Source organism: Phaenicophaeus curvirostris, chromosome 1, assembly GCF_032191515.1.
Source record: "Phaenicophaeus curvirostris isolate KB17595 chromosome 1, BPBGC_Pcur_1.0, whole genome shotgun sequence".
Taxonomy (NCBI): Eukaryota; Metazoa; Chordata; class Aves; order Cuculiformes; family Cuculidae; genus Phaenicophaeus; species Phaenicophaeus curvirostris.
In genome coordinates this window covers 70,292,942-70,319,941 of record NC_091392.1, presented here as the reverse complement: position 1 = coordinate 70,319,941, position 27,000 = coordinate 70,292,942, and the positions used below count along the sequence as shown (strand labels likewise).

Below are 27,000 nucleotides of genomic sequence, written 5' to 3'. Positions count from 1 at the left end.
CTACCCATTTTGCTCCCCATTCCATGTTTAATACCAAATATTGTCAAACTGCAAATATTATGTTCAAATGGATACTATGACACGTGCCTTGGTTTCAGTTAGCAAATATAATAAATAAAAAGGAAAAGCCCCAAATCACTTGGTCTTTCAATTCATTTTATTGTTCCCAAATTATTTTGTCATAGATTTTTAAAAATAAATCATATGTGTCCAGTATCATAGTGGCATTACATTGCATAAAGTGCATGGAGTTATTCAGTACACTGAGTACTAGGAAGAAGCTGCTGGAAACCTAACAACCCCCCTTTTTTTTATTCCAATCTCTTTGGACAATATTCTTGTGGACTTTCTGACTGCAATGATAACTTCTATTGCTGTTATTGTTGTGGTATAACGTAGCTGGGATTTACTTGGAAAAGAATCTCTATCCACAAAATTTGGTGGGCTGAGTTTTATGGGTTGAATACATGAGATGGCCAGAGCCTGTAGTGGATTTGTCCTTCCAGCAAACCAACCGTTTCCTGCCCCTTGCTGCACTGTTTGTGAGGGTGAACTATGCACGAGAGTCAGTGCAGAATATCCTTGTGATTTCCAGGCTTCCAAGCTTGGCTTTGTGCACCAGGCTCTTTGGCTGGTAACATGATGAAGAGTGCTGCAGTCTTGCCACTACCCCTCATACACAAAAAGAAGCCGAGGGGTAGCAGCAAATGTTGCAGCTTGACGAGGAGGGATGGAGCTACGTGGCAGCAAGAAAACCAGCTTCTCAGCAAGGGAGCAAGCTGCACTTCCCTAGCCATAACAAATCCCCTCACTTCACTGACTTGACAAGACAAATGTTAAGCAGTGTTTTCAGAGCTGTGCATATGCTAAAGTGGTTGTCTTTACTTCTGCTGTTTACAGTGAAAATTACATAAAGGTGAATGATTTCAGGGTGGATATTTAGATATTGCTTCTCTGGTGATGAATTTTTGCCTGGAACACCACTGACTGGGTAAAGCCACAATGGAGATCTCAGTCTTTCTAAAGTCTAGTCTCCTTTTCAGGCCAGTAAGTTGACTGAATTAAAAGGTCACTATTTACAAAATTATCTTTTCTGCTCTTTGTTCGACAGGCGCCTCTCTCCTGGGTGGCTGAGAGGGTCTCATCATGTGGAGAAGGCCTTTTCCGGAGAACGCAAAGGACAGCAACACTGAAGAAAACGGACACCGTCCCCAACACCAAAGTCAGCCCCAGGTACACATACCTGAGAGAGAAATGACTGATCAGAGCCTATTTCAAAGGCAGCAAGGACACATATATATTATCAAAGGGTGAGTCTGACTGAGAACACTCTTCAAGCAAGGTGATGACCCTGGAGATAAGAATTTGCCGGTGCACACAGGTTGGGTATTGTGTGATCTGTGGTCAAGAGAACATGTCAGGTGTTGACTGACCTATTCCACCTCAACATGCTTCATTAAGAATAACACTAACATTTCTAGGGTAGAAGCAACCTGTTCTCTCATTTTCTTTTTACCATCATTTTTCTATTCTCCATTTCTGGCAATGCCTGTCATGAATACAGTTCAGATAATTGCTCTAGCAGATCAGTAAAAACAACACTGTGCTTAAGCCTATAAATAAGCAACGTGTCCTTTGCCGCACCCTTCCCTTACTTCTTGTGATTCAGCTCCAAAATGGAGCAATGATGAGGTTTAATAGCCCTTTTGCTTACTTACTTATTTGCAGGCACACTCACTCACAGCAGAGTTGTTAGAAAATGGGAAGAACTTTAGCAAAAAACTGAGATTTTAACTGATATTTTTTTTGGCTAAGAAGTAAGTGACTTAAATATTTCCAGCTGATACTGAATAAGATGACTACCCTCAAAAATAAATAAAACTGAGCCAAAAGAGGATGTTAATACCTGAGAATTATTATTAATATTGCTAAGCAGACTCTTACATCCAAATTCAAATCTTTCACTCAGATTTCCTTACAGAAATTATCCTACTAGTGCCAGGTGTAGACGTACTTAAAGAACAGAAGTTAATGAAAAAATAGAAAAGAGCTGTTACCTGAGTGCACTGGAGTCATAAAGTCTGCATGCTCCTCTTCCTCCACATCTTTTTCCTCCCCATTTCAGGCAAGTAGTATCTATGGCCACTCCAAAATACACTGGGGCTGGAATTCCCGCTGGGTGTTTTTAACAGATAAATAGAGGCAAGAAGGTTACTCCTCAGGGTGATCAGTTATGATCTAGCTGCAGGTTCATGTAGAACATTAAATAATATATTCAAACAGAAATGATGCTACCCCACTGCTGGTTGGAGAAGTTGTGCCTTGTGTTGCCCAGGCACACACCACCCTTTCCTCCCTGTGGGGAATCAGGGTGGGGAGGAAACACAGCTGAACATCAAAAAGCTTGGTGAAGTCAACGGAAGGAGTGCTGGCCATGGCTTGGTTTCCTTGCCCCGCAGGACCCTTCTGAGCAAAAAGAAGTTATTTCTCTTTTCTTGACAATGATGGATTCTGTTCAGCTTGGTGGTGACCTGTGTATTGGTAGAGGGAATTGTGAAGGAGAAATTGGGGCTGAGAACCTGCAGTGGGGCTATGAGTATTGAGTATAGTTCAAGAATCCTGAGTTCCTACTGTGGCAGGGGGAAACCTGCAGTGCTTCTGGGTGACAGAAAGGAAAAGCCTTTTTTTCAGGTGCTAATGGGGCCATTGTGGACTCTGTGCAACCTGGGGAGCCATTCATAGTTGCTGGAGAACAAAGTAAGACTGGAGAGAATATCTTGGCCTGCAAAGATGTGAGAAAGCAGCCAACAATTCGTTTTGATGTCATTTCATCTGCCTCATCCAGCTCCTCTGTGTCTGCTCTACTTAAATAAGTGACATGCTTCTTGCTAATCATTACCTTTTCTATGAAGACTTAGAGGATTTTAGAATTTCTAGCTCATTGTCATTTCACAGTACCCCTCACAATACCCTTGATATTAGAGAAATTTATAGGTGGCTCTACCACAAGGCTGCAGTGAACCTTGCCCCTAGGCATACCTATGTATTTAGATTAATTCCCTTAGAAACTGCTGAAAATATGCCTGAAAAACCATCACAGATTCTGAGCCATAGCTGTTCTTTTATGCTTGCTCTTGAATGGAGAGACAAAAAGTGATTTTTTTTTTTTTTGTTAGCTTCATAGTCTGAAGTGTCTTTTGCCCCCTTTATGGATGCTAGCAATTTTTATTGTACCTAAGACACAGTTTTATGATTTATGAAATAAAGTTGCTTTTTTTCCAACCCTTTTCCTAGTTTTTATTAAAAAATCACGTAATATTAAATTGTCACTTAGATATTTTTCTTTCCAACAATCAGTGTTTCATTCTAGAATAAACAATCATTGACGAATATATTAAAATAGACCAAAGAGTACAACCAGACTCACCAAGTACTCTAATTGCCAGGGTATAGATACCAAGAGCAAATGATTTCAAGTGTGGTTTAATGCACCTAAAATAGAAAAAAAAGTTAAATAGGAATAACGACTCGATTGTGGATAATTGGAACACAAGCATAAAACAAAAGGAAGGAAAGAAATTTGACTTTCCCCTCCTTACTGACATGGACTTTAATAGAATACATAAATATGTAAATAATTTAATAAAATCAGAACAGTACCTAGGAATTCCAAACATCTTATATGCAACATAACAATTTAAGAAGGTGGCGTATGTTCAGATAATACCATCACTTAAGAATAACTAAAGTAAGACAAGAAAGTTGGGTTTGAAACCATGCATCATTCAATAGTTGTATTCAGTTAGACACTCTCTGAAGCTATGGGTGATGACCCAGTCTACTGCAAGGCATATAGGCACTCAGGTTTTTTTGCACTGTATCTAGGATCAGGATCACATCTCTTGTAAAGGCAAATCCTCTAAGCTATTCTCTGACAGAACAGGCCATTTGCATTTGGACTTTTCTGAAATTGCAGCAATGGCCCAGAACAGACATCAGTCCTTCTGGCTAAGGCTCAGCCCTACTCTGGCCTTGGTTCATCATCCTGGTTCTTCTAGGAGGGTGGGGTGGTGAGCAGAACAGCTGCCTTTCACATCCACGCAAGCAAATGTGTTTATGGAGCCACTCAGTTTAGCAGGACTCATCTGCTGCTAACCTCACTGGCTGTTCAAGTGAGCTGTTTCACCCAGCATGTATCAGGCAGCCTATTACAATACCTAATCCAACAAGAACCTGAGTATGTGCTTTAGTTTTAACATATGAGTAGTTGCAGACACATGATTAGACTGGGACATGCTTGTTATGTTGGGTGACTAACACATGTATCTCATTGTGGTACATGATAAAACTCCCTGTTGTTACAGTCACACTATTCAATATAAATATAGGCTGAAATTCAGCTGTTGTTATGAATAAACACAGCACGTTGAAGGTACAGTCTGTGTGCTCTGAACTTGGATGGACTCTGCTTCTGCAGAAATTCATGGAATCAGGAATACTTTTAAAAATATAATAAAGACATTGCAGAAGTAACTCTTTCATTTTCCACCAGTGATGGGAAATTATTATTTCCCAAAGTAGTTGCCAGAACAGCATCAAGAACCCATATTGTAAACGATATGCAGTCATCTTACCATAATTTAGCAAATGGAAATGGAAACGGAAAGGGTCAGGAAGGACACGTATGGAAAAAAAAGCCACCAAGGTACCATGGTCAAAAAAAATCATTGTGTACATCTCACTTTGTAATCCAAGGGATTTATTCTCTAATGCCTTCATCACGGAATATCATCATGCGGTCTGCTATAATGTGGCTTATAAAGGCACTGTTGATGATGCAGAAATGAATGTAAAATTATATTGCTCCATGAGAACAGTGTTTTGCCCTCCTGTCAAATACATGGTACACAAGCAAACCTCCATCAAGCAAACCTCCCTTTAACTAAATGTGAGGGCACTGAAAGCAAAATGTGGAAAATAAAATGAATAACTGAATATTTATTATACATTCCATAGGATTTATATCCCACAAAAAAAAAGCCCTTCTCTTCCAGGTGGGAAAAAAAAGTTGTTTGAGATTTTGTATTGTCTTTGCATGGAAACAGAAGTTCTTTGAGATTCTGAGTGAAAGCCAAACCTCTCAGGGAGTTCTGAGACTTCCTTTTCACTGCTTATTCACCTGCTATTAATAGCCTGTGCTTGAACAACAACTATCTGAAATGTAAGGGTTTCTCTCCAAAACTTCAGGGCTTTCCCAAGTTCCTTAATTGTTATTCATCTAATATCATTAAAAAGACTTTTCAGCATATGACTCTGTCACTAGCTGTAAGAATATTACATATTTCAAGGACTTCAGTCATGTAAACATTTATGTCACTAAATCTAATATGCTTTTAGGGATTTAGCTGTATTTGTGCTTCATAGAAGGTGCAGCAATATCTGCTCATCTGAAAACATCACCTTAAGTGCTGGGACCTTATCAGAGCTGACTGAACTGTGAATAATTTTAAAAACATAGACCTGGAAAAAAATACTTAATAGTCTGCAACTTGACCTTGGGATGATTTGTTTTCAAAGAGCATTTATTTTCTTTCTGGGAACAGAAGCATATTTTGAGTTCAGACAGATTTTCAGGAAAGCCAGTCAGTGATGGATTTCAGAAAAGCAAGCATGAGCTTAAACTGGAATTGTGCCCACAGGTCATTTGTAGAGGAAAAAAAAAACCAAAAAGGATTGAACTTACTGAAAAATGTTTTATTTAACTGTACATCAGATTTGACTGCCTCCAATCCAGCAGAAAAACACATAACTTCTTAGTTTCAATTAAAATATTCTCAAAGTAAAATGATTTTCAATTGGAATAAAAGCTACTGGAGCAGAACCAATAGAACAGTTTTGCCGATTCTATATTACAAAATGTTTTTGTATAGTTATGGAAAACCTCCCTAAGCTTTTTCTACATAAATCTATTAAGCAGTAAGTGCCCTGAGAGCAAGTTCGCAGGGTTAAGAAGTCCAGGCAACTCTGTGTGATTTAAGTTTGTAGGTGCTCAGTTATGAATACTTCTTCCCAGACCGTTGGAGAGTGGAGACAAGATGGAAAGCACAAGGTTGAACATGGTAGCAATGGTTTCCAGGCCCTGTGTGGTACCATATCTGTACATTTTCTACCATATGTTTTACAGATAGCAAGGGGACATCATGTGGAGTAAAGAGAGAAGAAAACTGCTTTCCTGCATAGCCCTATACCTGTATTTATACAACAAAAAATCTGCCTGTGTCAGAAGTAACCACAGAGGGCAAGCTAGCAGAAATCCCGAAGGCTTTGCTACAAGCTCTTGAGTCATGAATCATCCTCTTATTAGTGCAGTAAAAAATTGTCTAAAATTGAGTATAGTATGATTGTTCTTCTTTAAGTAACTCCTTGGAGAGAGAGAAAGAAGCCATATGGTTTTGCAATACCTTATCAATGGTAACCTTACAAGGTGCGCAGGGAAAGTTATGCAGCTTATATGGCATAAGGCATATACTTCACTGGCAGTATTCGGGGAGAGCAGTGGAGAAAGATTTCCCCCCCAACCATTTCTGAAAGTCTCTCTGTGTGTATTACTTCTGGTTTGAAGATTGTGCTGAAACCATAACTGAAGTTACATTTATTTATTTAGGTTTTTCCATATAGTCTATATTCAGCCTGCTTTAGTACTGCCTTTTTTCCATATGATATAAAGACACTGGCAATGAGACAGGGCCAGTTCCAGAAAATTTCATTCAAAACCAGAGAGAATTGTGGGGTAAGAAAACATAACAATAATAACGATTATTTAAACAGTATTTACCATTGTTTTGAGAAGTAGAATGCACCCATCTGGAAACAATTTGGAAAGAGGAACTGAGAAAGAAAATTTTCCAAGACTGAGTGGAGCAGCACTTAGAATCCAAAAATTGCAAGAAGTTGACGAAAATCCAGATTAATCACTGGAATTATTGTGTTCCTTTGCATATCCTAAAATTAGCTTAAATACTTACGCTCTGATTGTTATGACAGAAAGGAACCCATCTCATACTAAATCTATCTTTGTTTTGAAGAGAGAAATCTGGGGCAGAACTATACATGGCATAATAAAACAAACTAGAGGAGAAAAGCTGAATGTATATAGAAAGCTTGGGTTAGATCACCTCTCTGTGCATTGATATCCACAGCAAGTGAGAAAAACTGGCTACCTATAAGCATACACATGCACACACTGGCACATGCAGACCTGATTTTCATTTGTTTGGAGGACATTTAACAACTTTCTGGTGATATAAAAGGCATTAAGGTAAGTGGAATTTGTGTATAAGACAACTAGGTCTCCTACATCATGTTTAAAACCAGAAAGTTCTTGCAGATAAAGATAATGCACATCCATGCATACTGTTGCTTCAGTGGTAGGAAACTCATTGTCAAATTATGAGGATGCCTTTCAGCAGTAAAAGAAAGTATTTTAAAAACCACCTTGCATATCTGAAAGCATTTCACCATACTTGGGTGGGAGGGAGACCCAGTTACACGTGTCAAAACACCTTGAAAATGTTTGGCAGAAATAATGATTGCTTACCTTAGAAGCAGTATGTATCCGGGTGTGCCACCTACTGACAAAGTGTATGAAGTGATAACTGATATTACTAGAAAATACTGAAACATTTTTGGACATTCCTTTCCTTTTTGACATGGTCCCACCACAGCTGAGGAACTTCGTGAAGGAGATTCCAAACTTCCCACACAGCTGCAGTTAAAATACACCTGGAAGACAGAAGGCAAAAATGTATGATAACCTAAAGAGTGAAGTGGGTTTTCAGGAACTGCACATCATACTTTTCTGGGTAGCCAAAAGTTTAAATCCAAACTGGAAAATGTTATTCAAAAAGAAAAGGCTTATTCATTGAAGGAAACATTTATGAAGAAAATATCTATGCATGGTTTTAAATACAGGATGGGGGATGATGTGACTGAGAGCAGCCCTGTGGAAAAGGACTTGGGGGTGCTGATAGATGAGAAGTTTGACATGAGCTAGCAATGTGTGCTTACAGCCCAGAAGGCCAACCGTGTCCTGGGCTGCATTAAAAGAAGCGTGGCCAGCAGGTCAATGGGGGTGATTCTGCCCCTCTATTCCTCTCTTGTGAGACCCCGCCTAGAGTACTGTGTCCAGTCCTGGAACTGTCAACATAAGAAAGATATGGAGCTGTTGGAACAGGTCCAGAGGCGGGCTGCAAAGACAATCAGAGGGCTGGAGAACCTCCTGTATGAGGACAGGCTGAGAGAGTTGGGTTTCTTCAGCCTGGAGAAGAGAAGGCTCTGAGGAGACCTTATAGTGACCTTCCAGTACCTGAAGGGGGCCTACAAGAAAGCTGGGGAGGGACTTTTTACAAAGGCATGCAGTGATAGGACTAGCGGGAATGGGTATAAATTGGAGAGGGGAAGGTTTAGACTAGACATTAGGAGGAAATTCTTTACAACAAAAGTGGTGAGGCACTGGCACAGGTTTTCAAGGGAAGTTGTGGATGCCCCATCCCTGGAGGTGTTAAAGGATGGGTTGGTTGGGGCCCCGAGCAGCCTGATCTAGTGGGAGGTGTCCCTGCCCATGGCAGGGCAGGTTGGAATTAAGTGATCTTTAAGGTCCTTTCCAACTCAAACCATTCACTGATTCAATGATCTACTGTTGATCGATGTATTTAGTGGGTTTTTTAAACAGTTTTGATAGCCAATAGCTAAAAAGATGTTCCTACATTTACATTCTCTGCTTGATATTTCTGCTGGAAATAGCTATTGAGAAAGTTCTCAATATGGGTTGCAGATTGCTAAAAGCCTGAGGAGTTTAGAGTTGGAGAACACATGCCTCAGCTTTAATCCACTTTAATCTGACAGAACTGGTTGCACCAGGAAAACTACCACATCACACATGGAAATGAAAGAATCTCTTACAGTGTTTTTCCCACTGCCATTGGATGCCTGGCAGCCAGCAAGACAGGCAGAAACATAGGTAACCCCATTTTCCCCACAGATGGGGTCCCAGTCATTCTTGGAACACAGGCAGCCTGAGTTGCACTCTGAAAATAGCGTTTGCTCGTAATCAGTTGTCTGTTTGGTTCTGTGAAAAAAAAAGAGAAATTGCAATTATGTTTCCAAGCAGATGTGGAAGAAATCATTGTCAAATCACGGGTTATGGTCTCAGCCAGGCACACCTGACCAGACCTTCTGCCTGTAATCTATTAAGGTGGTGTCTCTTCACATTCACATTCACATAACAGCGTAGATTCTTTTTTCTCTGTTATTGGAGGGTTTTCACAAAGCACTGTGAGACAGTAGCTACTTTATTAAGGAGGACAGTTTCTATTCTTCCATTTTCTTAGATTTTCTAAGGTTTTAGTTATCTAAGGCTCGATGCTGTTCTAACAAAACCAGACAAAAAAGTTGGATTACTCCAGTTCCAAAGAGGTGAATGAGCTGTTAATGGGAAACAGACAACGTATGAGTTAGTGGGGAAATGACCAGAATACGATTCATCCAAACTGAGGGCCTGATACCTTCCTTGCAAGACAGGTATCTGCCAACTTCAGCCCACTGCTGCTGAAGTCATCAGCAGAGCAACTGCTGGGGCTGCTGTGGAGTCAGTGCTGGAAACTCCTCCAAAAAAGTTAGCTTTATAGAGTATCCTGGTTTTGGCTGAGACAGACCTGATTTTCTTCCTAGCAGCAGGTAGAGTGTTGTGATTAAGATTTAGTGTAAGAATGACATAAGAAAAATGTTGATAACACGTAATGGTTTTAGTTGTAGCTAGGAAATGTTTATGCTTGACTGGGATTGAATTACTCTTCTTCCCAGCAGCTGATGTTTCTCTAGATTTCAGCATGAGAAGAATGCTGAAAAGTACACTGATGTTTATAATTGTTGCTAGGAAAAGCAAGGACCTATTTCAGCTCCTCATGTTTTACGAGTAAGCTGGTGTCTGAAGTTGGGAGGAGCAGAGCCAGGACAGCTGGCACAAACAAGCCAACAGAAATATTCTATATCATGAACTTCACACTCCACTTATAAGCTGGAAGTTTTCCAGAGATGGCCACCTTCTGACATCTTGCACCGTATGATTATGTCGTCAAAGTATTGCAAGTGCTCTGGAGCTCCACCCTTTTCCAGTGCAGTCTGGATCAGTCCATGGCAAATAGTAGCACTATGTTTCCACACTGGACAGTTGATTCCAGGTGTGCTTGATGCTCCTCCAAGTAAAAGCAAACTGGCCTGCACTCTGCTGCCAAAGGGTGTGAGAAAAATGCGTTAGCAATATCAGTTGTGGCATACGACTTGGCTGCGTTTGACTCCAGTTCATATTGAAATTCTAGCATGTCTGGCATGGCAGCATTCAGCAGAGGTGTAACTTTATTCAGCACATGATGGCTATCAGGGAGTCTTGACTGGTGCAATATTACTGCCAATGCATCATTGTGGTAGCAATTGGCGCTTACTGTTCTTCAGACCTTAGCAGCTCCACAATGGAGGGATCCTCTGAGAGACCAGGCAATGCAGACAGCTGTTTAATTTCCCTCCATCTCTGCAGCAGCTATATCAAAAGCCAACTGGTACTCTTTTACATCCTTGACATATCCTGCTGAGGTAATCTCTGCCAAAGATGCACAGATTATCTCGACCAAACAATGGGGTGCTTTTGCCACTCATTCACAGTTAGGCTCACTTCAACTTCCAATCAGTTAACTGTTGTGAACCCCTTGTCACTCCAGAAATACAAATGGGCTTTACACCTCTATAGGTTAGTGGCATTAAGATACACTGTGCACCAGTGTCTACTAGAGCCTTATACCCTTGTGGGTCTGATGTGTCAGGGCACTGAATCCACACAGACCAGCAAAACCAGTTGTCTCTCTCCTCCACCTGGCTGGAGGCAAGTTCCCTCTAATTCTGAACATAGTACCTGCTACCAATGAATGGGTTCATGTGGATCTTGTGGGTTTGAAACCCATCCTTGTAACTCACTTCTTGTAAATAGGGGTCAGAAACCCTTCTACCCTGCTTGGGGAAATGCCCACTAGACACAGGAGCAGCAGCGCTGATCTATGATTGTTTCTCCTTTCAACTCACATACTTATATTTCTCCAGTAGAAGTAAGTTTTCCATGCCATTTCCTTATGTCCTTCCCATGTTCTCACAAGAAAAATATACAGGGTGTCTCAGCATCTGTATGGTCTCTCTTCAGCAGGTTTTGCAGGGGAACATTTTCTGCTACTAGCTGAGGTACTGACCCATGCAGGTGCAGAGTAGGACCTGTCTTTCATTAAGGATAATTTTTCAAAGTTTTTGAACAGTTTTGGGTTTCTTAAAAATTTTTCAGTCAATTTTTCCACAGCCAAGGTGCAGGTTCTTAAGGAGTAAGAAAGATTGCATATTTCTGCATTTGATTACCCACAACACCCACCACCGATGATTCGCCTCCCCAGGCCATTGGTGCCAATGAGTTGGCATACAATGATGGTGAACTCCATACAAACTCCACCACACAGTCTGGTACGTTAGAATTCATCTGGATCTCTGGGTGTCTGCAGGTCACTCAGGCGACTGTAAATCAGTTCCCACAGAGCTAATTCCTTCAGCTACTTGATAACCCTCCCTGTGGTGGTCCTGTTGTTTGGGTGGCATGTGATATCTTCCTTGGAGGGATAACTGTTCCTTATGTTGGACAGGAGGTGCTTCCAGAGGCTGAGAGTCTCTTCCAAGCGTCTTGCCAATACCCTCTTCTCTAGCCAGGGATCTCAATCGCCTGGCTTCTATACCCTCTGATTACAGTCTTTTGGCATCCACAGTCCCAGCATCAGAGGAGCCAGGTAACAAATTGCTTGCCTTCATGATGGCTGAAATTTTTTCATGTATCTCACAACTCATCAGAGATCAGATGGTTACCTCTGGTTCTGCCTCTTCTTCCCATGATGAACTTGATTCACATTCACAAACTGCTTTTTTTTTTTGCTTTTTTTTTTTTCTGGTATTTACTCTTCCATCAGGGGTGTGTGATGTTGGCATGTGTTTGTTGTCAGGTTCAGCTGTTGTCAAGGTTTGAGTAGTTGCAGTGCACATCACCTGGGCTTCAGTAGTCACAGTACCTGTTGCAAAAGTTTCTGTAGCCCCAATGCTTGTCATGGTGGCTGCAGTTCCTGCTGTGGCAGTTGAGGTGGCTGCGATGCCTGTTTCAGGGGTTGCAATAGCTGCACAGCACCCACATCTGCACTGATGTTTGATCCTAAGCAAGACCTGAAAAACATTCAAGAGACCTGATGCTGGTCTGAGCAGCCCAAAATTCACAAAACCTGTTGGAATCAGACTGGAGGAGAACAGGAAGCTGTAAAAGGTTTGTTTGTTTTTTTCCTGTATTTTGGCCTTCTGGAATAAAACAAAAAGTGTAATTACAAACAATATCCATTAGATGGCTCCTGAAGTATGCAGAGAATGCCACTGCTACCTCTGCTCTGAGTGTTGATAACCGCCATTGAGTACAGGTATGAAATCATTCCAGCTGCAACTGATTTTATCATGCCATAAGCCAGTGCCAAACACCACTGCAGAGCAATACCTTTAACCCAACGCCCAGATGGGATAAACCGCACGTGAACACTGATAACGGTCTATAAGGCAGACAAGGTAAAATCATAAGTAACCCTGAAAACAATTCTGAAAGCAAATAAAACAATATTCTGATTAGCGACACCCAAATTGGCATAATGAACGCTTACAAGCAACTCATTTTAACATGCACCAATACAAGATGTTTTTATTTCAACCCTTTAACTCTGACCAGGGACTTGAACCTTGGAGCCTCAGACCAAAAATCTGATGCACTCCCAGTTGAGCTGTCTGGACCCTTTCAGGCCCCATCCTGGGCTTCAAAAAGGACTGTTTAGTTTTGCCCTTAGCGAGGAACTAAACAATAGGCAGCTGTTCCCTCCCCAACAGGGAAGAAGGATTGAAAAAAGAAAGGTAGACCCATGGAAGGAAATAAAATCAATTTTAATAAAATAGCAAAAAGAAAGAAGAATACTGATACTAATATGCAAAATGGTACTCAACCTGTCCCAGGCAGCAGTTGCGGAACATGCATGCCCCAAGCACTGGCCACCAGATAGCGGAAACAGAGAGCTCAGAAGTTTCTGTGGGTGTGGAAGTTACCATCAACACAAAGATCACCAAATTCAGAAACTGAACTCAAAGAGCCAGAAGATGGACACCAGGAGCAGGAGGATCAAGAGCCAGTGGGACACCAACAGACAGCAGACACTGAGAGAAGAAAAAGAAGGCCGTTCCCAGAAATCTTCCTGATTATAAATGGAGTATGACTTTCATGGCATGGAATACTTCTGTTGGCCTGTTTATGTCAGCTGTCCTGGCTCCACTCCTCCCAACTTTAGACACCTGCTTACTCTAAAAACATGAGAAACCAAAAAAATGTCCTTGGTTTCCCTAGCAACAGTTATAAACATCAGTGTATTTTTCAACATTCTTCTCATACTAATATCTTAGAAACAGCAGCTGCTGAGAAGAAAAGTAATTCTATCGTAGTTGAGCACAAACATTACCTGTCTACAACTAAAACCAATATTTTATCAACATTCTTCTTACATTATTCTTACATTAAATCTTAAACACAGCACACTACCAGCTGCTAGGAAGAAAATAGATTCTATCTTAGCTGAAACCAGGACACAGAATGGTAGCAGGATCAAGAGTGACTGCAAAGTGCTAGACTCAGGTGTACCCTCATGGTTAACGTTATGACTAACTCATTGTTAATCTATGAACCCTTAAATTCTGGGTTCAGAGGCTATTAAATGCCATGTGTTGTTCGGCAGTACGCAAAGGCAAGAAACAATTAATTGAATCTCACTCTACACACTGTGCTACTCACTTTTCCAGAAATCTCTAGGCTCAAAGGATGGGCCCCATGGCAATAATAATTAAAAAGTAATCAGAAAAATAATCTGCACTTGTGACACAAACTCCTTTGGGCTGAAGGAAACAATCATGAAAAATTTCTGACACAATGCCCGCTGGAATAGATGGAGTAGTTTCCACCACTTTGAATCAAATTTCTAGGAAGTGTATTTAGGTCAGTCATTCATTTTTCAACAATATATACTTTGTGGAATAAATGAGGAAGGACTTTGGTTTGCAATAGCATTCTATGCTGAATTGTGCCCTTCCCAGCATACCCATGGTACGATACGGTTAGTCCAGCCACATCCGAGTTCTCACAGCCCATTGCAAATAATGACAGGAACAAAAGGTAACCAAAGAAGGATGATCCCAGGGAGAGTCTTGCAGCCCCTAAAACATTGATTCTGAATTTTTTCATGATCAGTCCCCCAGAGAATATGCCAAAGGCCACAGCAGGAATGTTGATAAGACCTGAAATTGAGCAGAAAAAATCTGTATTAATGAAAACTCCAGCTCCACGGAGTGTCCTTGTTAGCCACAAAAAAATAGCAGCAGCAATAAGATGAAGCAAATAACAATACAAAAGATTTTCAGTTGGAGCATTTTATTTGTCCACACTTGGATTATTCCTATGAAGGTACTCGGATTGCTTTAAAAACTGGCTCCTAAGGAAATGTTTATTTGCTAGTTCTTTGACAGAGTGGTTATGCATAAGGTTTAGTTAATGATCTTGCAATTTCTTAATCTCGGTGTTTTTCTTCACTGTTAGTTTGCCAGTAGAAGAATTACTATGGTATTAAAACAAATACTTCTAGTGAAGAAAAAAAAAAGCTCCAGGCATAGAGAATTTACCTGGGGTATTGTGCTGCTTAGGACAGCCAAGACAGCCATAGTCCCACCACACAGTTTTGGGCTTTGCTACAGACCCTCCCTGTGTCCTTCACCCATATAGCAACCGCAGGAGCAACCAGACCCACACTTTGGGGCTGCTGCACTCCGGCTTTCCATGGCAGCTTCACTCCTTCCCGTTGCCACTGAGAGGAGGAGTCTTAACTGCTCATCCCTAGAGGGCAAGTTCAGTTTTACCCATTGTATTATCCCCAGCAAGTCCTGATGACTCCCCAGAGACATCTCTGAGAGGGATAGAGCCAGTGACATGTCATCACCTCCATGCACAGGAAAGCTAGGGAATTTCTCCAATTTTTGTTGTTGAAATGTTTCCCTAGGAGTGTGTTGCAACAGCAGAAAGATAGGTATATCCCACAGGTTCTCTTCTTGTATCAGACTTCAAGGCTATCAAGTGGAAGAGCATCGAAGGAAATAGGTAAAATTGGATGACCATAAATCCTTACCTGGATGGCTTTGCTCAAAGTAGTGTCCACATTGTTAGTTACCAACAAGACCAAAAAAGTCCTGCTCAGTACATGGAAAATAGATGTAAGTAGAGACCAAAGTAAATAATACTACACAATCAAGGTAGATGTCCTTTGCTGGATTTCATTATTACTGAAAATTATTTTCCCAGCTTTATCAGCAAGTTCCAACACATTAAATTCCCTCCTTGGAAAGGGCTGTGTATGTGGTTTGCAGCTTTTAATTCATGCCGATACCTCATGGTGCTGAGCTGAGCGAGTGTGCAAAGCAGAAACAGGTACATGAGTTCAGATAGCAAATGAAGTTTCAGAATTTTGTTCAGAGGACTGGGAGTATTACAATATTACTGCAAATGGTTTTGTAGAAAACACCAGTTTAGGACATTGGTGTCTAATCTGTATGTTTGGAAGTGCACTGGAATCAATCTATTTGTAGCATGATTCAGTGTTTGATCCATGTGTGCACACGTTAAAAATCAGCACTTAGAAGAGAAGCTAGCAGGTATGCTTCATGTTAGGAAAAGCTTTATTCTATCCAGCAAATCCAGGATTCAGCATCTTGGCTAAGTACGTGAGGCCAGCTCAGTTACTTCTAAGGTTCAGGGAGCTTCACAGGGGTGATATTCTTCTCTCTGCACATTCATTAAAACTGTAATTCAGTATATTTAGAAGCTGCATCCGAAATGTAGCATATGTAAATTAGGAGTCACTATATAACAGGTTTTCCTACTCTCTTTTTTCCTGTAAGAGGAGACTGGGATTGGAACTGGGAGCTGGATGATACACCAGAGAGTACCTGCACTCTGTCTGCCACTCCTATGCATCCCTTTTGTTCTTGCCTTTGTCTTGCAGCCTTACAGATAACTCTATTGCTTGACACTGCCATCAGGGATGAGGAAGGAGGGGAAGGTGGTGTGTAGAGGTGAGAAAAGTGTGTATTTTTAAGAGAAATCATGTAAACACAGCAGGAGCCATTTTATTTTCTAGCACATTCCTTGGGTTGTGATTATTGAAACATACCCTCTTATGTCCAGCTGATATTTTTGTTCGTAGTGCTTCGAATTGCTCTGACAATTCTGATATCTATCAGAGATATTACAAGAGAAATTGATGTATGGGGGTGTTTTTTTTTTTTTTGAAGAAACAAAAAAAGAGATAGGGAAAGGCAAATAGACACTGTTAGTTCCAGACAGCCCTCAGCTTTTTCAGCTGGGGTACACTGGGAAAGAAACAAAAAGAAGGAAGGATAAACATCTTATTGCAGGGATGTTCACTTAGCCAGGATGCTTCCTTAGCCAGGCCATAGCACATTCTCTGTTTGATACAGTCGCTATACTTCGAGAAATCAGATGCATCTTAAACCTCACTTAGTTTGAACATATCTGAAAACTTAGCTCCAGAAAATCTTTAAATACAATGAGAAGTACTATGCTGAATGTAGGAATTGTTTTTTGGACTTTCTCTGGCCATTGACTATGCTTGAAGATTTCTTCTTGCTTTGAGGAGTTTTGTGCCAGGAAATTCCAGTTTCTATCTTTAAGGAATTAACATAGCACAATGGATCAATACAGCTTTTCTACCTATATATACCTCCGTTGCTGTGCAACTAATGCCACTCTGAAACAAGGCAGTTCCCTCTGTATTGGAAAGATGTAAACCTCTTTACTGTTTAAAACTATTGAATCCCTAGGCCTCAGAAACTGCACCCAAGCTTGCATACAGGTTCAGCAAATGGTCAGTGACATTCACCATCCTGAAGACACCTTGGGAACCAAAGGCAGAAGCCGCTCTTGTGCTGTTTGGGAGACTTCACAACAGAGGAAGGTTCTTAATTGAAATGAAGGCAGAAATGCCTACTTTTCCTTCACCAGCATTGCACCGAGATGTTAGATTTTTAATGCATGTATTGTGTGATCACTGATTTGACTTCAAGTTCCTTTTATTTAACACCATCCTCTTCAGAAAGTAAGAAATCATCGGCAATATCACAGCTACTTTATGGTCAGACCTTTAGCGCTCACTGCATTGATCTTTGTTTCACTGAACTAAAGGAGAAGCCAGCAAGAGAACAGATCTCTGATGAAAAAAGTATGTAAAATATTTTAAAATTAATTATCTTTTCTATTATTCTCTTGTATTCTATATATATTGCTTCCCAAATTTCCAGTAAAATGGGAAATAAGGTATACAAATCATGAAATCTTTCACAGCAACTCTTGCACAGATAAACTTAAAGTAGAAATTAAATAACTTACCTTCTATGAGCCATTACTTAAAGGAGACAAGGAAGAAGAAATAAACATATCCTGAAAAAAAAATCTAGTTTTCCCTGCCCTGTATATTTGTATATACCACTCTTAAGATGCCTACTCTTAAAATATCAAGAAACAGGTATGACGTTACCTATAACAAAATTAGTCTTTGAAGATGTTTGCCCATACTGTTGTTCAATATATTTTGGCTTATATGTCACCATGCCTATTAAAGAATTGAACTGAATGATACTTGCACACAAACACAGAATATAAACTGGATTCCCAAAGAGGTTCTTCAGTGATGGCAAGAAGTCTGCAAGACAAAATGGTAGAAATGACAACCAGGCCAAAGTGAGAATAACTGCTGTGAATAATGCTTTGCAACATGTGTGCACGTTCCGAAGAGGAGCTGCAGAACATTTCAGAAGGAATCCTTTAAGTTACATGATGCTCCTAAGAGCTCCCCCATTTCTGGATACGGAAAACAGTGAAGCAAAGTACTAAGCACTGATTTCCCAGAAGAGATATCTTGTTTTATATATATTGTTTTGATCATAAAGCAGGATTGATATGATTTCTATGTGTGCTCAACAGCCACAGCATCTTTTATCTTAATCTGGGGGCAGAGCAATGTTGACACAATACACAGACATACTGAGATTGAGTTACCAGTTCAAGTACTAAAGCAAAAAACTTTCAGCAAAGTAGAGCTAAAGAAATGCAATTGAGCTAAACAGCTTGTGTCTATACCCAGAAAGCCTCCTAAAATACAGTATATAGTCTGTGCCCATCCATATTCTGATGAGAAATTTCATGTGTTTTTCTAATTAATAACCTTAAAGAAAAAGGTTTAGCAAGAACTGAGGTGTTTTGGTTTTTTTTTCCTCTCACTTCTGCAACAGTGACTATCTGTGAATGAAAGTTTTTGCAGAGTTTCATGATACTTGCTGAGCCACTATTGTAATTTTACAAATCTCAGCTAGGGAAATTCTGGATGCAAAAGCAGGTCCAGGAAACAATGAAAAGACACTTTTTATGCACATTAACTAGATGAAGAGTGACACTTGGGAAAAATAGTAACTTTGAGGTGATTAAAATATAGCCTCAGAAAGTATAAAATTTTAAAACATAAAAGATAGTGGGAGAAAGACTCAACAGTCAGGAAGGAAACCAGTGACTTGCCTTTTGCCATCTCAGAAATTTTCACTTGTTGCTGATAAGGTTTGTGTTGGTCCTTGCTATCCTCAGTGATGAACTTTGACTGCTCTGAAGAGGTACTAGAGTCCTTTCTGCTCTCTGTTTTTGGGAGGTTCTTCGGCAGGAACCAGAAGGGGATGCCAGCCAGAACGCTAATCACACCTGCTATTAAGTAACCCAGCCACCAGGCTCCCACCCACTGCACGTCCTTGTGAGTTATTGTTATACTGTCTGAAGAAAGTAAAAAAAGAAGGAGAAACAAATGCTTTTTAGGAATGGTTCTTGAAAACAAGGAAGGTGATTTTGCAGTGACTTTCTCCAGATGAGTCTGTCCCTGCCCTTGCCAGGTTTAGCTGTGCCTTGTGTCCCTATTCACGTAACAGGAGCAATTGTGGGGCAGCAATAAGGACTTGCTGATTCCTGTGACAAAGCAACAGCCTTCCCCTGACAACACAGACTCCCCAGCCATGATGCTTACACATCCCCTGAGAGAATGTAAGGACCAAGATGTTGTGTAGTCCTGATGGCCACACTCTTGCTCCTAGCTGGGCTTTTCTCCACAAGAGTGCCATGGAAAAATGGAGAAGAAGGTATTTTCTTGGGAAGAAGGGAATCAGGACCCCTGATACTCATTGCAAGACCTATTTTACAGGTAAAGACAGTGTATTATAAAATGCACGCGCGTAGTTCTTGGCAAGATCCTGAGTCTCAGTCATGGCTCCTCCATGTGCCTGCTGTCTCCCCAGTATCTTCAATACCAGGGCATCTCCTGGAGGTCAGCAGACACAGACCTGCTGAGGCCGAGGAAGAGTCAGGCCTCCTTCTTCCTCCATACCCATCCTTCTTGTTAGGCTTTTCTGTATGGAGCACTGCATTGTTGTCATCCTTTCTATTTCATAAAGTGCCCACTCTATCCTGCTAGTGCCATATGCCTAGATTTTTTTTTAAACCTGAGTTTTCTGACTTACCCAGATCTACAAAGCCAATGTCAACATAAAGTTTAGCACACAGGGATCCTAGAAGGAAGCCAAATATTGGCCCTATAATTGCAGCGGTCTGTACACAGCCTGCAATAGAAAAAAACGGACTGCTAGTTTTCTGAGTTGAAAAGAGCACTAGTTCTTGCTGTACCTAACAGCAAAATGTGACACATGATGGGTAACAAGTGATTCAGTCTTAAAATACTGAGCCAGTCTTTGTTCTCTGGCACATTAATTACACAGGTTAGAACATTTTCACGAAGAAAAATGTCAACGGTAAAATTGTCCCCACTGCATTGACACTTCAAGTCGTGGTCGGCCCTGAGTAGGCTGAAAAATCACTTTGTTTGGGCACACAATATGATCATGTTTCAATATATCCTCAGTCAAACTTTCTGAATATTTTGAATTTTTAAAATTGATCTGGAAATCAGGAACAAATTAATCTTCAACACAGAGGAGAGTGTTTTTCCCTTTTGCCAGTCTGGAAATTTTTCAAGACAGGATGCTGATCAGAAAGGATTTTTTGATAATATTTCGCATGTGGGTAGAATTCTTCAGAGAGTGAACACAACAAGAAAACAATAACATCAGCTTCTTAGAGCCTTAGCACCATTGTTTGTAATTCTACCTGAGTCTGGAGAGAATGTTTTGAGTGCCTGCTGAAATTCTGTTTTAAGTGCTTAAATGAGTACAAGTTTTTATCACTTTTCAGGGAACTGAATGTGCACAGAGGCTCAGCAGTCCACATTTAGAAGAATTAGGAAGATTAGGGTAACAGCAGGAACCTGAGGCTAAATTCTTTCCTCAAATTAAGGTAATGGAACTATGCTGGTATAATGAAAAGGGAACTCGGTCCCTTGAGTGTACATGACTGTTAAATAATCTTAACATTGGAAATGATGCAAAAAAACCCCAATCAGGGCAAGTTAATTCAATAACACTCATTCCATTGTTCAGAATGACTCAGTTACCTTTTTGCAAAAATCATTAGGAAAAAAAAAATATTTCTTTTACCAATGTATAAGGCAGCATTCTCTTCAATAGCATAATCATCGATGTATGTAATTCCCAGAGGCTGGATAGGAGTTTCACCTATGCCACGCAAAAGATTTCCCAGTAAAACGTAGATCCACATGGAAGACCCTGCTTCTTTTTCACATCCTGGATACATTGTAAGAGAGACAACGGTGATGCATTTTTTCATAACATTTTGACACTGAATGCACAGGACTTAGAAAATACTTCAAATGTGGAACAAAACAATTTGAAATCTGTGAAAAGTCTTTTGTGGGCTGTGAGAATGGCAATATTAACCCAATTAGCTCGAGATGGGCATGCACTTATAACAAATTGCTTCAGCCAAAGATATTGGAAGTTGGCCAGTTTTATAAATCTGTCACCACATCCCATTTTAGAAACATTTTTCGCTTCCTTCTAATAAAAATTGAGATCTCTTAATGAAAAGATTTGGGAAACAGTGATGAGCAATACCAGCCACATCTAATCCACAGGTACAAGGATACAAACACACACCTGTTTTGTGACAGATGGGGTTTGATTTATTCATCTGTGGTTTGTTCATTGCTGGGCACTGGGAAGAAGCTCCAGGCACCCAGAAGAGAGACAGCTTCCAGGGATGTAAAACAGGGTTAGGTGGCTGGGAAATCAAAGTGACTGTTGCTAGTGAGGCGAGGCTCTGGAGGCATATTTCCTGGCAGAGGGAAGACCTTGAATTTCCAGGATCCCTATGGGGGACTGTTTGGCGTTTCTGCAAGCCAGGAAGCTGCAGAAAGTTGCTGAAGGAGACAGCAAGGCTGGAGAACAGGCTACAACCTGAAAAAACATCTTGGCAGTGGCCAGTGACAGTTATATAGTTATTTATAATGAATTTGTCTCAGTGAGTAAATCTAGCTTTTCAGTGGAAAAGATTTGTCTGCTTCCCATTTACTGTTTTTTGCATTCTAAAAAACCATTGCATTACAATTTGGGAGCCTTTTGGTGTGTTTTAGTGTGCTTACCATAATATTTAACAGACATCATTCTCACCTGTGTTTATATTTGCTTGGGATTTTTCCGAAACTGAGAGTGGAGTTTGGCTTTTATCCTGCAGACATGGAGAGACGCTAACAGTTGAATTGATGGTAGAAGAGAATCTTTCATACTGATACCTGCTTATAAACCAAAGTTGTTTTTTACTGTCCCAACTTATAAGAAAACAAGCAAACAGATCTGTTGCTACTATGTGAGATAGGCTGATAGCACTTAAATTCAAATTTCACCTGCATCCAGTGTGGTTAATTATGGTTAATGGATAAACAAATATCCATAAACATATGGAATATGTAGGGATAAAGAGAACTTGGTTTGTATTGTGGTAGTACATAAAAATTTTTCCTTTGCTTCTCTTTGTGTCACAATGATGTGTTTCAGTTTAACAGGCACTTTCCTATCTGCACTAAGAGATTATCAACAGTGGGTGTATCCTCTGTCTTCTGTTTGATACTCAGACTGTCTTCCTGAATTTAGTCATCATTTCATCACTGAAGCTTCAACAGTTCTTAAATCATGTCAAAATACGGTCAATCAAGATCACAGACTAATAAAACAATAAGTTGATTACAACTGAGAATATCTTATATGTCAAATTATTTTCTCTCCCTTTTCACAAAAAAAAGAATAAATGAGGACCCGCATTCATATATGCTTATTTCTATGGGAATCTTTCCAATCAATGACTAAATATTTCAGTGAGTCGAATCAATCACTTTGCACTTACCGTCCCATGAAGAACTGGGGCATCGCAATTAGGAATGTTCCAGCTGACATAATTAAGCAGCCTGCTCCGATTATTCTTGGCCTGTGAAGCTTTGCTCCAAAGTAGCTTACAAAAATTATGATTAGGAGGTTCCCTTTGAGAGTATGAAAAGAAAAACAAGTTTTATATCTTGTTGTTAAGAGAACCCCTAAAATAATAATTCCTAGTATGTGGTATAGGCATCAGTTTCCGTGAGAGAGGGCTGATCGTGTGGAGTTGGACTTTATCTCTCTCTCTCGGCATTCTTACAGAAGCCAGATGCCTTCTGTGATATGAAAACCATAAACTTCTGGATAAGCAGCTGGAAAAGGGAAGAAGGACTGTGCTAGTTGAAGAGAACAAATAACCAGGAAAGAAAGGAGGGAATCAAACCTGGCTTTGTACATTTAAGCTAAGTTTTCATTCCCATGAATACCACAGTCCACTGAAAACCCAGGAAATAAATTCAGTAATCTGAAATCATAAAAGTATTACACTGGAAATCTTAATGCAAGAAGGAAGGAGATGGGCTGGAAAATGACCATAGGTGAGGTTTGTACCCTTGCTTCTTAAAAAATCGTACTTGTAAAGGAGATGGATTGCTGACAAAAGGAGAGAGAATGTTGAAATCTGTGCAGGTAAATTCTGATTCAACAGTCAAAATTTCTGTTAGTTTTCATTAGCCATTCACTAAGCTTATCTAATTACAATATATTTAGAGCTATCTTGGATTGCTTTTATTAGCAATGCTATCCTATTTAACATAATCACACTAACAGTCATTATCTTTTTTAATAGATGAATCTTTCTCTGTTCTAATGGTTCAAGTAGATTCATACAATAATTTTTCACAACAAATTGCATCACTTTTTTTCTAAAAACAAAAATTAATTTCTAAAGCACATACCAATTTCAAAACTGCCATCAATAATGCCAACCAAAGAGGAAGGGATATCAAATCTTCTTTCTATTTGTGTGATAGTACTTTTGAGATAACTTCCTGACAGTGCTTTAGCAAAATAGACAAAAGACAATGCACCAAGAAATATCTGTGAAAGAAATTGGTAGTGATTAAAATCAAGCAGTACGGAAGGCTTTACTTTTTGAATTATATTATAAACTGTTCTTACCATCCCACCTCTGCCTTTCCCAAATAATCATGTTGATATTTTGCCCTCTCTTAATGAAATATTGTAGATCGTCAATTTATCCATTTCCTGGTGCTTTGAAGGGCAGAGACATTTACCACCTTCTTGATCTCTCAAAGTAGGTTGCATCTTACAACAATAACAGTAAATGTAAACTGTGGTTTAGGATGGGGGAGGTGTGTTGCTGTATGGGCCTATTTAGCATATTCTTTTGCAATCAGCTAGAGGGACTTTAGAGCCCTGTTTTGGCAAGCTAATGGCTCTTCAGTCTCCCACACAAACCTAGAGCTGGTTTGAAGTAACTCCCCATCCTGAAATGTGTACAGTGGTAGAGCAGGCTCCTTAGCACAAACTGTTTCACACCTGCAAGTTATTGCCTAAATTTCCCTTCAGTAAATGCAGCCTTACTAATTTTACAAGCTCCAGGGATAATCGCATTGTGCAATTGGTCATAGAAACCATAACATTGCTTTCTATTTTCAAATATAGGTTGTGTTGACTGAATATATAGGGATGCTCTTTGTAAAAGGTCTGAAAAAAAAAACCAAACTCAAAACCTAAATGAGAAATTAAAAGACACATTAGTTTTGTATAAAGAGAGATCTAGACCGTTGTACTACTCCTTAGGTCTTTGATCAGTTTGAACTCCCAGAAAACATAAACTTTTTGAACCAAAAAAATGGAGGTGAAATATTATTGTTTTTTTGGTTTTGGAGATAATAAACTGATTCCTGACTGGTTAATCAGTGATGGAAGATTTATTCAATGAGAGAATCAGATTATTATTTCAGCAAATGGAGGAACAATGATAGAATTACTATTATGCTACAAATTTAATTAATGAAACTCATCATCTATTTCAAAACAGGACGTATTTCAGGGCCTTTGAAGACTGAGACAAAAATCAATGACAACATTCAGGGATCAAAATATTCTTATAGCAGTCATCAGATTCCATTAATCCCACAATATCTTAGCTGCTTTGCATAATTTATGGACTTCAGGTCAACTATTGCTGAAGTAATTGACTTTATTGGGAGCTGGATTAGTATCTGAAAGTAGATATGTAAGTGTGTGTGTGAGAGAGAGAGATTAATCCCAGCAGAAATAAAGACTGTGCAGGATGAAAAGAACTGGGCAAGGCCAAAGACTCCTTGTCCATATAATGCAAATAATCTCATCTCACTGCCGAATGCTGATTTATTGAGATCTTACCCAAGAAAGTGTAAGCAATTTACATCCTGGCTTTGGAAAGCAGGTAGAGGGAATAGACAAAGCGTCATGCTGCATCATGTACCTCACTGTACCTCACTGGATGAAAACTACTCCAAGGTGCAGCGATCCTACTGTCAGATAGGTACTATCTATATTACTAGACTCAAGGCAGAGAGCTTCCATTGCTTCAAGGAGATACTTCTCATGGATGAGAGAAATGCAGATACAGCGGAGATACTTTGCAGTTTTGTTTCAAAGTTACCTCATGCAGAGTTCTCTCAGACTGGGAATATTATAATAACACTTTAACAGGACTCAAAACACATGGACCATAATACAAGTATTTTTCAAAGCCCAGAAGACTACCATAGCTACAATCTTCTAAAATCAATCTGTACTAACAACTGCCTGTGGCTCCCGTATTCTGTTCTTAACTTCAGGAAAATAGGGTGATGCGATAAGCAGAATATAGTGAACTTTCAGGATGATACCTGAAGGTCTCATAACGCAGAAGCCTCAGCCAACATGTTATATTTGAACATTGCCAAACATTAGGCAAATACGGATCTGAAGCAGAATTTTTTTGGGTCTTAGGAATGTATCTTATAATTTCATACTGACCCACCAAGACATAATCAGAACCGAAAAAGAGTTAGTTCACCAAAAAAAGAAGTTTTCTATATATTTGTTGGAATACTCAAAAATTCTTACTCTACCTTTATACCTCCACAACACGACTGTTTTTCCTTAGATGCAGAAGATTCAGATTTGAATGAAGATCGGTCAACTGGCAGGATTGTGGTGTTTGAGAAAAAACGAGTATTTTCTTTTGATGAAATCTCCATGATGATATCCCCTGCCTCTAAACCAGAAAACATGGAGAACATTTTAAAAAGGCATTCTATCAGCTCAGTCTCAAAAGCTTGTCACGTGACAGCAACACCCCGCTGTACTGTTTTCCTTACAACAGCAATTACCAAACTTTACAACAGAATCTGAGCAGTGCGCTGGATGTTTAATTATGGGAATTTGCAATCCACTTGACTATAACAATGAAGATCAAATCATAGTCAGCAAACACTCCTCATTCTCCACCTACCATCAATGTGATTTCATTGAACATTTGACCAAGCGTTACTGGTAGACTAAATGGTGCTTGTTAACATTTTAAACAACATTTCTGGAGCCTATATGTGGGTTTATGTTTCTAGATGGGACCATGTTTGCAGAGATTTCTTGGAGCTGATCTCTGAATTTCCCATATATCTGGGACATTAAGTAATTAGATCAAAGGAAACCTAGCCCCGTTAATGAGGAACTTGAATTGTTTTAGATTGAAACATTGGCTCTAATCGCCTGATGTTAGCTAATGAGTTACACAAGAATAAAGAGGTTTAGTTCCCTTTACCATTTTAGATAGGGCCTTAAGGCTCAGTGGGCAATTGTTAAAATAGAAATGTGAATTTACTTCTTTGCAGGTAAATACAAAGAAGTAAAGAAAACTTAAATACTGCACTTTGAGAACAAAAGATGTCAGTAATTCTTAAATCTCTGCTTACATACTGCAGTTCTTAATTTCAATCTCTAAATCAGATCTGAAAATATTTATGAAATCAGCTTCTGTGTTCGCTTTTAAGCTGCACTATGTTTTATAGAACTACTGGCTGAAAATAAGAATAGAGGTTCTTATTCTTGAATGTGTTTATCTAAAGCATAGATCTTATACAAACTAAAAAATTAGTTTCATGTCTATATACATGTACATATACATGCATTCATGGCTTGCAAAAGGTTTGTGCAGTTAGTACTAGTGCTTCCAGAAATATAAGAGTTGCTCATGCACAAACTTGTCTAGGCTCTATTCATGTATGGACCAGGCAAAAAGACTGGTTGTGGTACCAACATTTTTGCTGAGATCTCTCCGTCACATAAGATGAGATAAGAGCTAGTGACTACATATAAGAGAAATATTTCTATTTGACACTGCCCTGACAGGGACTGCACAGCATTTCCTTGTCAGCAGTAATAAGCATACAGACTTCTATAAAACAATAATAACAAAAG

The 27,000-nt window shown here is 39.7% G+C and overlaps 1 protein-coding gene across 3 annotated transcripts; it reads right to left on the bottom strand.

Annotated features, from left to right (window-relative positions):
- Window positions 1-739: 739 nt before the first annotated feature.
- On the bottom strand, window positions 740-25,813 carry SLCO1C1 (solute carrier organic anion transporter family member 1C1). 3 transcript variants are annotated; one of them, XM_069862160.1, is made up of 14 exons: window positions 25,653-25,813; window positions 23,481-23,622; window positions 22,556-22,688; window positions 21,826-21,947; window positions 20,794-20,940; window positions 19,765-19,863; window positions 18,782-19,027; window positions 17,748-17,912; window positions 14,247-14,442; window positions 8,962-9,127; window positions 7,598-7,782; window positions 3,428-3,492; window positions 2,058-2,175; window positions 740-1,243 (listed from the first exon to the last, which is right to left on the bottom strand). In XM_069862160.1, exons 1-14 carry the CDS (start codon window positions 25,779-25,781, stop codon window positions 1,021-1,023), a joined length of 2,136 nt encoding a protein of 711 aa, XP_069718261.1. In that variant the 5' UTR covers window positions 25,782-25,813; the 3' UTR covers window positions 740-1,020. The 3 variants fall into 3 exon arrangements, with proteins under 3 accessions (XP_069718261.1, XP_069718269.1, XP_069718277.1); XM_069862168.1 differs by lacking the exon at window positions 18,782-19,027; XM_069862176.1 differs by lacking the exons at window positions 23,481-23,622; window positions 25,653-25,813 and having other exon boundaries at window positions 21,826-21,883; window positions 22,556-22,607.
- Between the last annotated feature and the right edge of the window lie 1,187 nt (window positions 25,814-27,000).

Excerpts from the sequence above, each read along its gene's own strand:
- SLCO1C1 (XM_069862160.1), bottom strand. The coding sequence starts at position 25,781 with ATGGAGATTTCATCAAAAGAAAATACTCGTTTTTTCTCAAACACCACA. Across the intron at positions 23,623-25,652 it reads CGTGTTGTGGAGGTATAAAG|ATATTTCTTGGTGCATTGTC; the intron begins GTAGAGTAAGAA and ends TTTCTTTCACAG. Across the intron at positions 20,941-21,825 it reads CCAAGCAAATATAAACACAG|GATGTGAAAAAGAAGCAGGG; the intron begins GTGAGAATGATG and ends CAATGTATCCAG.